The sequence below is a fragment of the Myxine glutinosa genome, chromosome 2 (genome assembly GCF_964187855.1).
Source record: "Myxine glutinosa chromosome 2, kmMyxGlut1.1, whole genome shotgun sequence".
Lineage (NCBI taxonomy): Eukaryota > Metazoa > Chordata > Myxini > Myxiniformes > Myxinidae > Myxine > Myxine glutinosa.
In genome coordinates this window covers 237,622,801-237,634,727 of record NC_136262.1, presented here as the reverse complement: position 1 = coordinate 237,634,727, position 11,927 = coordinate 237,622,801, and the positions used below count along the sequence as shown (strand labels likewise).

At 42.1% G+C, this 11,927-nt stretch overlaps 1 protein-coding gene across 1 annotated transcript in view; it reads left to right on the top strand.

Annotated features, from left to right (window-relative positions):
* Nucleotides 1–765: 765 nt before the first annotated feature.
* The window catches only part of LOC137420732 (ammonium transporter Rh type C), a 74,838-nt gene continuing 63,676 nt past the window's right edge, over nt 766–11,927 (top strand). Inside the window, exons 1-2 of the mRNA XM_068106063.2 lie at nt 766–1,020; nt 1,898–2,084. Of these exons, the coding sequence (XP_067962164.2) occupies nt 855–1,020; nt 1,898–2,084 (353 nt within the window). The 5' untranslated portion in view covers nt 766–854. The remainder of the gene's footprint in view (nt 1,021–1,897; nt 2,085–11,927) is intronic.

The window sequence follows — 11,927 nt, the reverse complement described above, 5'->3', positions numbered from 1 at the left end:
GTTCATGTTACATTTTAAGTTCATCATCTATTCACGATGAAGATTAAAATAAAGTTCAAACACCTTATCTTGGCGTGTCACTTTAATAATTAAAGTTTTATTCTATTTCACAAAAGATGCACCGCCGATGAATGTCGTGAGATTCATCTGCATCTTCATCATCATCTTCATCTTCTTCATTAAATCTTCATCCGGATTCATCGTAGGGGCGGATTCATCTCTTCCGAAGTTGCTGACAAGGCAGGGAGTTTACGCCTGATTGGCTGACAATAATATCAAGTGGGCGGGGTCTGTGATCGAAGTCGCTGCTCATTCTCAAAGGGGGCGTGGTCTCTCGCTCTCTCTCTCCTCATGGTCGTGGAGATCCGCACAAAATAACAACAAAACAAGGACAGTGTTTGGTATGATTGTCGTCACTTTGCTTTATTGTTCAATTACGAATTGTACTACTGTACAAAGATGATGAACCGAACCCTTAACAAGATATTAACGTCATAAGCAATCGATATTTCCGTGACGGCTTGTGGGGGGGGGGGGGGGGGGGGGTTCGATGGGTTCTTTATTGGGTCCTGGGATTTATTGGGTCCTGGTCTCTGTCTTCTGAACATACAAACACTTTTTGTGACACTTTTTATTTGTGTATGGCCAAGTCTTATAACTCGAACAGGGGGAGGAGGCAGAATAAGAGGAGGAAGAAGAGGTGGAGTAGGAGGAGGGGAGAAGGGGAGGTGGAGGAGGAGGGCAGTCAGCGAACAAATCAGAGGGGAGAGTGGAATTTTGTCAGTTGCCACAATATACACCTGCTGTATTACCGGAGTCAATATTGTGTGGTGCTGACGAGTCCTTGCGGAGCCATGGGGTCATTTCCAAACCTTCGCATCCGACTTCCACTCGTAGCTTTCCTCCTTGAGCTTCTCATGATTATTCTCTTTGGCGTATTTGTGAGGTACGATGATGAATCCGATGCTTCAAAACCTGATGATCTGACGGGAAAATCTACTTTCCTTTACCGATATCCCAGTAAGTGATGGATTTATTTACCTTCAACCATTCCATTTGATTACACTGTAGAGTTGTCAATGCTTGGTGTCTAATCGATTGAATCCGGATCTTCACCAACATTTGGTCGATTCTTCCTTGTCACACACACACATGTCCAACAGGTTTCTTCCAAATCCGTCCACAACGTTTTGAGATATCCTGCTATGTATCGTTTTTGGCCCTATCTCCCAATGGTGAAGAATCACTTCTATATTAAATAAATCTCACATCCGAATCCATATTCAGATATTCACCAAAATCGAATCGATTAGTTCTTGTCACACACCCAACCGGTCCACCAAGTTTCGTCCAAATCCGTCCACAACTTTTTGAGATATCCTACTATGTATCGTTTTTGGCCCTATCTCCCAATGGTGAAGAATCACTTCTATATTAAATAAATCTCACATCCGAATCCATATTCAGATATTCACCAAAATCGAATCGATTAGTTCTTGTCACACACCCAACCGGTCCACCAAGTTTCGTCCAAATCCGTCCACAACTTTTTGAGATATCCTACTATGTATCGTTTTTGGCCCTATCTCCCAATGGTGAAGAATCACTTCTATATTAAATAAATCTCACATCCGAATCCATATTCAGATATTCACCAAAATCGAATCGATTAGTTCTTGTCACACACCCAATCGGTCCACCAAGTTTCGTTCAAATCCGTCCACAACTTTTTGAGATATTTTGTTCATAAACGGACAGACAAACGGACAGACAGACAGACAGACAGGGGTGACAACATAACCTCCATCCACCTTTGGTGGCGGAGGGAACAATATCTATAACGGATAAAATTTCTGAAAGAAATAAAAAATTCAATGATCGCTGTTTTGTTTTGTAGGTTTCCAGGATGTCCATGTCATGGTTTTCATGGGATTTGGGTTCCTCATGACGTTCCTGCAGCGTTACGGCTTTAGCGCGGTTGGTTTCAACTTCCTCGTCGCTTCTTTCTCCCTTCAGTGGGCGACGCTCATGCAGGGCTGGTTTCATCACTTCCAGGATGGCAAGATCCTTGTCGGAGTGGAAAGGTAACTCGCGCTGCAGCACACAAAAGGTCTGCGACTTGCACCTGCTCAAACAATATATTGTACCATTTTTACCTCCACCACCGAAGGTGCATGGAGGTTATGTTTTCACCACTGCCTTTTTGTTTGTTTGTGAACAAGATATCTCAAAAAGTTGTGGACGGATTCGGACGAAATTTGGCAGAGAGGTAGTGTATGTGACAAGGACGAAACAAGAAGACGTCATGCAGAGCACGATACTTGCAAAATCAGCCCCCCCCCCCTCCCCAAGAATTTTTTTTTCCATTGATACAGCAAATTGTCCATTTCATCAGGATTAAAATTGACAATCTTGATGAAAGCTCGGGTGAATAGGAAGAAAAGTGATGATTTTTCAGATGAAAAATGATGATTTCAGAAGGTTGACCTTGAGTTGACCTTTGAACTCAAAAATAGTTGGTTTCCCTATTTAGTGACTCAATGTGCAAATGCTGTTCAATTTTCAAGTCAATCGAATGAAAATTGACGGTTTTTCAGATGAAAAATGATTATTTTAGAAGGTTGACCTTGAGTTGACCTTTGAACTCAAAAATAGTTGGTTTCCCTATTTAGTGACTCAATGTGCAAATGCTGTTCAATTTTCAAGTCAATCGAATGAAAATTGACGGTTTTTCAGATGAAAAATGATTATTTTAGAAGGTTGACCTTGAGTTGACCTTTGAACTCAAAAATAGTTGGTTTCCCTATTTAGTGACTCAATGTGCAAATGCTGCTCAATTTTCAAGTCAATCGAATGAAAATTGACGGTTTTTCAGATGAAAAGTGATGATTTTGGAAGTTTGACCTTGAGTTGACCTTTGACCTTTTGATCTCAAAAATAGTATGTTTCCCAATGTCGTGACTCGATATGCAAATGCTGTTCAATTTTCAAGTCAATCGATTGAGAATTGACGGCTTTTTAGATGAAAATTGATGATTATTTAAATTTGACCTTGAGTTGACCTTTGACCTTTTGACCTCAACAATAGTTTATTTCCCAATTTAGTGACTCAATATACAAAGGCTATTCAATTTTCAAGTCAATCGGATTTAAAATGGCGATTTTAGAAATTTGACCTCCAGATGACCTTTGACCTTTGACCTCAAAATCAATAGGCTTCTCAATTGGGACGACCTATACAGCTTGGTAAAGTTTCGTGACGATCGGTTTAGAATTGTGACCTGTAGGCCGGTGACAAACAGACAAACAGACAAACAGAACCACAAACGCAACCGACCAATATACAAGTAATAATTAGATTTTGGTGAAGATTCAGATTCGGATCCGGCTATTGGAATTTGTTGTGATTCTTCACCATTGAGTGATAGGGCCAAAACCGACATATAGCAGGATATCTCAAAAAGTTGTTGACGGATTTGGACGAAACTTGGTGAACAGGTCGTGCATGTGACAGTAACTAATCGATTCGATTTTGGTGAAGATCTGAATATGCATTCGGATATGAGATTTATTTAATTTTGAAGTGATTCTTCACCATTGAGAGATCGGGCCAAAAACGATACATAGCAGGATATCTCAAAAAGTTGTTGACGGATTTGGACGAAACTTGGTGAACAGGTCGTGCGTGTGACAATAACTAATCGATTCGATTTTGGTGAAGATCTGAATATGCATTCGGATATGAGATTTATTTATTTTTTAAGTGATTCTTCACCATTGAGAGATCGGGCCAAAAACGAAACATAGCAGGATATCTCACAAAGTTGTTGACGGATTTGGACGAAACTTGGTGAACAGGTTGTGTGTGTGACAATAACTAATCGATTAGATTTTGGTGAAGATCTGAATATGCATTCAGATATGAGATTTATTTAATTTTTAAGTGATTCTTCACCATTGAGAGATTGGGCCAAAAACGATACATAGCAGGATATCCCAAAAAGTTGCTGACGGATTTGGACGAAACTTGGTGAACAGGTTGTGTGTGTGACATTAACTAATCGATTCGATTTTGGTGAAGATCTGAATATGCATTCAGATATGAGATTTATTTAATTTTTAAGTGATTCTTCACCATTGAGAGATCGGGCCAAAAACGAAACATAGCAGAATATCTCAAAATGTTATGGACGAGCTATGACTAAACTTGTTGGATGTGTTCGGTGACGAGAACAAGCCCATTAGATTATGGTTCAGGTCCGAATCCAGATCCATAAACTGTTCAGCCTGGTGGAGGTATGTGCTCTACCTAGCGCCGTCTTGTTACCACTTGTTGTATATGTATATTAAGCATGCAGATTGAACAACAGGCAAGCATCCCTCTCTACTTCCGAGTAACCCCCTCTTTACATGTACAGTGACAAGTGATAACATCAGAGGGACACCTTACAAATGCACAACAAATCACGAGATCACATTTCAGCAGTGGCACCTGACACATCCCCTTTGCCTTTATTTTCAGTCTCCTCAACCCCAGAAACTGTGACCGATTTGTAACGCCTGATGAGATATCGGCCCAGATTGTACTCGGATGGAAACTTGTCGCTGCTGTGTACCTTGCCCTTCCTTTGAAATGAATAAGTTACTTTTATGACTGGCTTGGTCGATCTTGAAGCAGATTATTTATTCTTGAAAAGGAGCGCTTATGTTATTGCTTGATTTGTTATTGGAAGAGAGACGAAAGAGCACTTTGCACTTTTTACCTACGCCACAGAATGTTGATTCATCCCTGTTTGTCTGTGTGTTATGTCGTTCTGTCTCATTTGTTTGTCTGTGAGTGTGATAACTCGCGAACGCTTTCAGCAATCTTCGTCAAACTTTACCAGGTGGTTCCGAAGGACAAAAGTGAGGCTGTCAATGTTATTTGACTATATATTTGTCCAAGGTAAAGGTCAAAGGTCAAGGTTCTCACTATTTTCGGCATACCTGTCAGGCTACTGCCTGACACCTTCTTGTTTGTCTGTCTGTTTGTGAACAGGATATCTCAAAACGTTGTGGACGGATACAGACGAAATGTGGTGGAGAGGTTGGGTGTGGGACAAGGATTAAATGATTCGATTTTGGTGAAGATCTGGATCCCGATCAGCATCTGAGATTTAAAGAAAAGTGATTTTACATCATTGAGAGATAGGGCTAAAACCGATATATATATCACGATATCTCAAATATACATTTGAGAAGCGGAAGCCTCTCCTCAGTGAAAGACACATGAAAGCCCGCTTGGAGTTTGCAAAAAAGCACCTAAAGGATTCTCAGACTGTGAGAAACAAGATTCTGTGGTCTGATGAAACCAATATTGAACTATTTGGCTTCCATCTGGCCACTATGCCATAAAGCCCAGATCGATGGAGTTTTGCAATGATGGTTGTCCTTGTATATGCATATACAGGGTGGTCCAGAAACCATGGGCACATTTTGAAGAACGATACCTGAAACAAACAACTACGTTTATTATGTTCTTTGGTGCAAAACAAAACATGATAACTCGTAGATGTATGTGACCGCTTCAACACGCACAGGCATCACGTCATACGCAACAAGGTGAGGTGCATCATGTGATATGGATCGGGGTGAGCTTCGCTCACTGTGCTGCATGCGTTTGTCTTTGCATTAGTTCAGTTCATTGTGAATTAGATGCCATAATTTGTCGGAGGATATCGTGAGACAGAAAATTAGCGTTGCACGCTTGTATCCTGTATCTGGAAATTCGGCTGAAGTTCACAGTCAACTTGTCAAAGAATGTGGCGCCGACGCAATTGACAGAAAAACCATCGGCAGAATAAACAAGCAGTTTGATGAAACTGGCAGCGTCCTTTCAAAACAGTCACCAGGTATGCCTCTTTCTGTTCAAACTGGGACAAGCAGTGCGGTCATTCAACAACAACTCGACAGTAACACACCATTATCAACTCGTCGTTTATCAAATGTCACCAACATGAGCCGATCATCGATTCGAAGAATACTAAGAGACCTTAATGCGAAACCATACATACCCAGATTAATTCACCATCTATCTGAGGATGATTTTGACATGCGCGTCGAGGCATGTGAGACATTGCTTGGGTTAATGGATATGGACAATGATTTGCAGAACAGGATCTTGTGGTCAGATGAATCCAAGTTTACTTCATCTGGTTCTGTGAATCATCATAACAGCATGATATGGGCAGGAGACAACCCACGATCTACTGTTGATCACAACGTCCATTATCAAGCTGGTGTGTCCATCTGGGCAGGCATTTCTTCTGGAGGCATTGTTGGACGTGATCTCAGACTGTGAGAAACAAGATTCTGTGGTCTGATGAAACAAATATTGAACTACAGACTTGGCATTTAATATGGAATCTTTTTTTCTTGACTTGGGTTTACTTTCTTAACTCAGTATATCAATCTGGTGAGTTTCTTTTACACTTTGGTGATTTATTTGTTAAAAGAACCATGTCACTGATTGTCTGTCGCAGCAAGAAGTCAACAACAGGATTATATCACAGGTGGCGTGGCAAAATGTACGGACAGGTGCATTTGATGATTGGCTTCACAGTCGGGTATACAAGGGTTGTTGCGTTCTGTATTAGTGGAAAACAACTGCTGCACGTCTACAAAAGTTATTGCCGCTTCCTCTGGACATGGTCCGTCAACTCGACAATGCTGTTTGTCATGGAGTGGTGGCTTTACGAAATTACGGCATGAAACAGCGTGCTATTGCTCGGCAGTATGGCATCACTCAAGGTCAGGTGTCAAAGATCCTGAAACGAAATGCTCAGAGGGGTGTCCCGACTCCAATACCGAGGCCAGGACGTCCCCGCAGAACCACAAGGATGGATGATCGCCAGCTGCACCGGTTAGTCCGCAATGGCCATACCAAGTCAGCTAATCGGCTTAGGGCTGAGTGGCAGCAACTGACAAATGTGCCTGTATCCAGAAGGCTAGTCAACCAACGACTGGTTCAAGCAGGCTGTCGTTCCAGGTGTCCCCTGAGAAAGCCATGCCTGACCAGACAACACCGCCAGCGCCGATTGCAGTGGGCCAGAGAGCACCGTCAATGGCAGCCAGGGCACTGGAATCACGTGATCTTCAGTGACGAGTCTAGATTTCTGGTCTATCGTCAAGATGGCCGCGTCCGAGTGCACAGACAAGTGCATGAAGCCTACAACAAAGATTGTATAGTGCCAAGAGTCCAAGCTGGAGGTGGTGAGGTGACCATTTGGGCTGCTTTTCATGCAGGGGGCAAAACTGACCTGGTTGTTCTGAATGGAAACCTGAACCAGTTCAAGTACAGGGCCATTCTGGAAGAAACATTGCTTCCATTTGCTCGTGCAGCCTTTCGAGGAAACTTTGTCTTCCAAGATGACAATGCACGGCCTCATCGTGCTCGCATAATCCAACACTTTCTTGCTGACCATGGTGTAGAGCATATGGAGTGGCCTGCCATGTCCCCGGATATGAATCCGATAGAGAACTTGTGGGCAGAATTAACGCGTCAAATCGACCACTTGGACCAGCAGCCGACCTCCGTGCATGAATTGCAGCAGGCTATTGTCACTGCATGGCAAGCGATTCCTGTCCAAACCTTGGCAAATCTCGTGAACAGCATGCCTCAACGTGTACCTGCTCTCCTGAATGCTCGTGGGGGTTATACGAAGTACTGAACTGTAATTTTACTGTCCGTAATCCCACTTATAATTTAACTTTTGTTTTTGTTAAAAAAATTTTTGGCTAATGTGCAAAATAAAGAGATACTTCTGGAAAACGTACAGACGTTTAACACAGTACTGTCCATGAATTGAGTTCGATATCAGTTTACATCACTTTCAAGGATCAATTTATTTGTTTCGAAATGTCAAATGTGGTTTTTGTTTCTTTTAAAGGTCACATTAACAAAATCTAGAATAATTTCAACATAATTCCAATGAACTTTTGGTTATAAGTCATCTTGAAAAGTAAGTTCACCCCCACAAAAAATATATTCCCTATTAAATGCCAAGTCTGTATTTGGCTTCCGTCTGTAAAATTCCGTCTTCCGTTTCTGTAAAATTTCAATGAATATGAATGAAATAAGTGAATTTCAACAGTTTCAAACAAAACTTTTTTGTCGGAGGAATATAAATGCGTCGGAGGAATATAACACCTGTGAAAATTAGATTTTAAATAGTGCTATTGGAGCCTAGTGTTGGGATGTGCCCTTGTGGACCAATATTTTTCAAAGAAAATGTGAATACTGCAAATTACCTTCTAATGTTGGAGCAACATGTATTTCCACTCAATGATGGCCAAATATGGTTCATGCATGATGGTGCGCCTGCTCATTATGCTGCCAGTGTATGCCAGGCCCTTGATTTGAACTTTACAAACAAATGGATTGGATGTCGAGGTCCAGTTGAATGGCTGCTGTGGTCTTGTGATACAACAACACCCTGTGATTTCTTCCTTTGGGGTTTCCTCAAACACAAAGTGTATGCGAGGAATCCTACGAACCTTAGAGACTTGAAACAATTCATCCGTAATGAGACTGCTGACTTAACGACTGAAACATGCATAACTGTGTGTCAGAGTTTATTATTGAACATTTGAACTGATCTGTTTCATGTGTATTAGACTGATTAGAATGTTTAACGAGTAATCATGTTTTGTTTTGCACCAAAGAACAATAATAAACTTATATTAGTTGTTTGTTGCAAGTATCGTTCTTCAAAATGTACCAAGGCCTTCTGGACCACTCTCTGAATATACAGTCATGTGAAAAAGTAAGTACACCCCATGTAAGGTTTTGACTTTTTCAACATATTTCAACATACAGCTATTTGATCTTCATTTCAACAATATTGAGAGATAAAGGTGATATAATATAACAAATATCATGAAACATTTACATTTTGTCGTCCATTGTATAATTTAAATAAACATAAATGCAAATTTCGCATGTGGAAAAAGTAAGTACACCCCTACATTTATCACTACTTCAAATACCTAAATTTAGAATCAGGTGCACCAGCTCAGGTGCAAATGATTAGAACATCGTTAGAGAGGATCTTGGAGGAACCTGTCTTATTTAAACCTCAGACATTTAGTTTGGTTTGCTCTTTGTTGTTGAAGTGTGCGGCGTCACCATGCCGAGATCAAAAGAGCTCTTTGAGGCCTTCAGAAAGAAGGTTATAGATGCCTACGAGTCTGGGAAGGGATTTAAAAAGATCTCCAAACAATTTGAAATCAATCATTCGACTGTCCAGAAGATCATCTACAAGTGGAGAAGACTCCAAACAACTGCCAACTTGTTCAGGCCAGGCCGCCCCAGCAATTTCAGCCCGAGAGCAGATTGCAAGATGCTGAAAGAAGTCTCTAAGAACCCCAGAATGTCATCACGGGACCTACAGGTAGCTCTTGCCACTGTTGATGTCAAAGTGCACGAGTCTACCATTAGAAAGAGGCTGCACAAATTTGATCTGCACAGGATGTGTGCTTGGAGGAAACCTTTTCTGTCCAGAAAGAACATCAGGGCAAGACTAAAGTTTGCCAATGAACACCTAGGCAAAGACCAGCACTTCTGGAACAATGTGCTCTGGACAGATGAGTCAAAGGCAGAGCTATTTGGCCACTGTACCAGAAGACATGTTTGGCGAAAACCAAAGACAGCATTTGACCACAATAACATGATACCAACTGTAAAGCATGGTGGTGGAAATATTATGGTTTGGGGCACCTTGGCTGCATCAGGGCCTGGGCAGCTCACCATCATAGAATCCACTATGAATTCTTCATTGTACCAGAGGGTGCTTGAGGATAATGTGAGGCCATCTGTCGGAAAGTTGAAGCTCAACCGAAGGTCGACCTTGCAACATGACAATGACCCTAAACATACCAGTAAATCCACCAAGGAATGGCTGAAAAGAAAGAAATGGAAGGTTCTCGAATGGCCAAGTCAAAGCCCAGATCAAAATCCCATCGAGATGTTGTGGGGGGATTTGAAACGAGCTGTGCGTGCAAGAAACCCCTCAAACATCACACAGCTGAAAGAATTCTGCATGGAGGAGTGACAAAAATTTCTCCCAGTCGATGTCAGAGACTGGTAGACAGTTATAAGAAACGCCTACTTGAGGTTGTTTCTGCCAAAGGGGGCAAAACCACCTATTAGAGCCAAGGGTGCACTTACTTTTTCCACATGCGAAATTTGCATTTATGTTTATTTAAATTATACAATGGACTACAAAATGTAAATGTTTCATGATATTTGTTATATTATATCACCTTTATCTATAAATATTGTTGCGAATATGGAATTTGGCCTCCATATCCGCTTGTAAATATTCCCCTATTTTCTCCAATACTCCCCAACTTTCCCCAATCCCCCATTCCCTAGTCCCATTGCATGTAAATAACAATCAGTAGAGCCGACCTTCCCCTTATTCCCCCATTAAATGTCGTGCCCAGGTCCACCGCACCACACGTAGACAACTTTCGGACATCTTCCTAGTTATTCTTAGTCTATGTCAGTTAAGGCCTCGTCTCCATTAATTATGACTCTTCGTTGCACCAGAATGTGATTATATGGCATCAGTAGTGAGTTTAGGACCTTTCCCATACCTCCTTCCATCTTCTTCCCCAACAATTACAACAACAACAGAGGAGATGGCGGCGGAGCGGGGGAGGATGCGTCCTCACACCGGCTCGATTAGCGCCATTGACCACGCGCTCCACGGGGTTACCACGAAGGGGCTCCTTGTCAGCTCCTCGTCAAGGGCGGAGCCTGGTAAACCCCCCGCACGCACCCAATGAGAAGCAACGTGCCGATTCCATCTGGGGCGGCGCTAACGAGCCGAGGGCGTGTCACTCCCCGCCGGATATACGCGGCCCCGCGCCGGATGTGACGAGAGATGCGCCCCGAGCTGGAGAAAGAAGGACCTGCGAGCGCTGAGAGAGAAAGGCCCGCCTGTGAAAGAACGTCCCCTCCGAGCGCTGTGAAACCTCCCGCATCTCTGGACCGGACCGGGTCGATTCTAACCTTTGAGCACAGGTGCACCTGGAGCCATCGCTACCCGCCTGTCCTTTCCATCAACCCCCGTGTGAGTCAGCCGTTGTCCCGTTTGCCTGTCGTCTGTTGGGGAATAATATAAGATTGTGTCTAAGTGCTTGTCTTTCTATGTTGTACCTCTCGCCCCTGTAATCTGACCTTCCGTAACGAATATAATCTCCTCCGGAGGTCTTGAGAACCGTATCCCTGGTGTCGTCATTTTATAACCCAGCCGGGTGTCTTCTTTTTCTTATTGAGCCAGCGTGGCGCGGCTTCGTCAACGTCGAGTATAATCGGTAACTTGTGCAGACGTGGTCATACCAAAACCGCTCGGTAAACTAACATCTAAGCCACGTCTGTAACAATATTGTTGAAATGAAGATCAAATAGCTGTATGTTGAAATATGTTGAAAAAGTCAAAACTTTACATGGGGTGTACTTACTTTTTCACGTGACTGTATATATATATGTATATATATATATATATATATATATATATATATATATATATATATATATATATATATATATACATATATATCTCAAACATTTGTGGATGGATTATGGCAACACTTGGTGAATTAGTTGGGTAAGTGACAAGAACAAGCCGATTCGATTTTGGTTCATGACCGGATCTAGATGGACCTATCAGTGGGATACAAAACGTAAACTGGTCAGCCTGGTGGAGGGATGTGATCTTCCGAGTGCCCGTTCTAGTTACCATTTGTTACCTTGCCCTTGCATGAGCTTTGATCTTGTAAAAAAGCAACAACATTATTCAGCTCTAACAGTATGCAACATGTAAACATTAAAGTCATGGCCGTTAGATTTAGGCTGTCACTAATTTGCTCATTTATTTTCT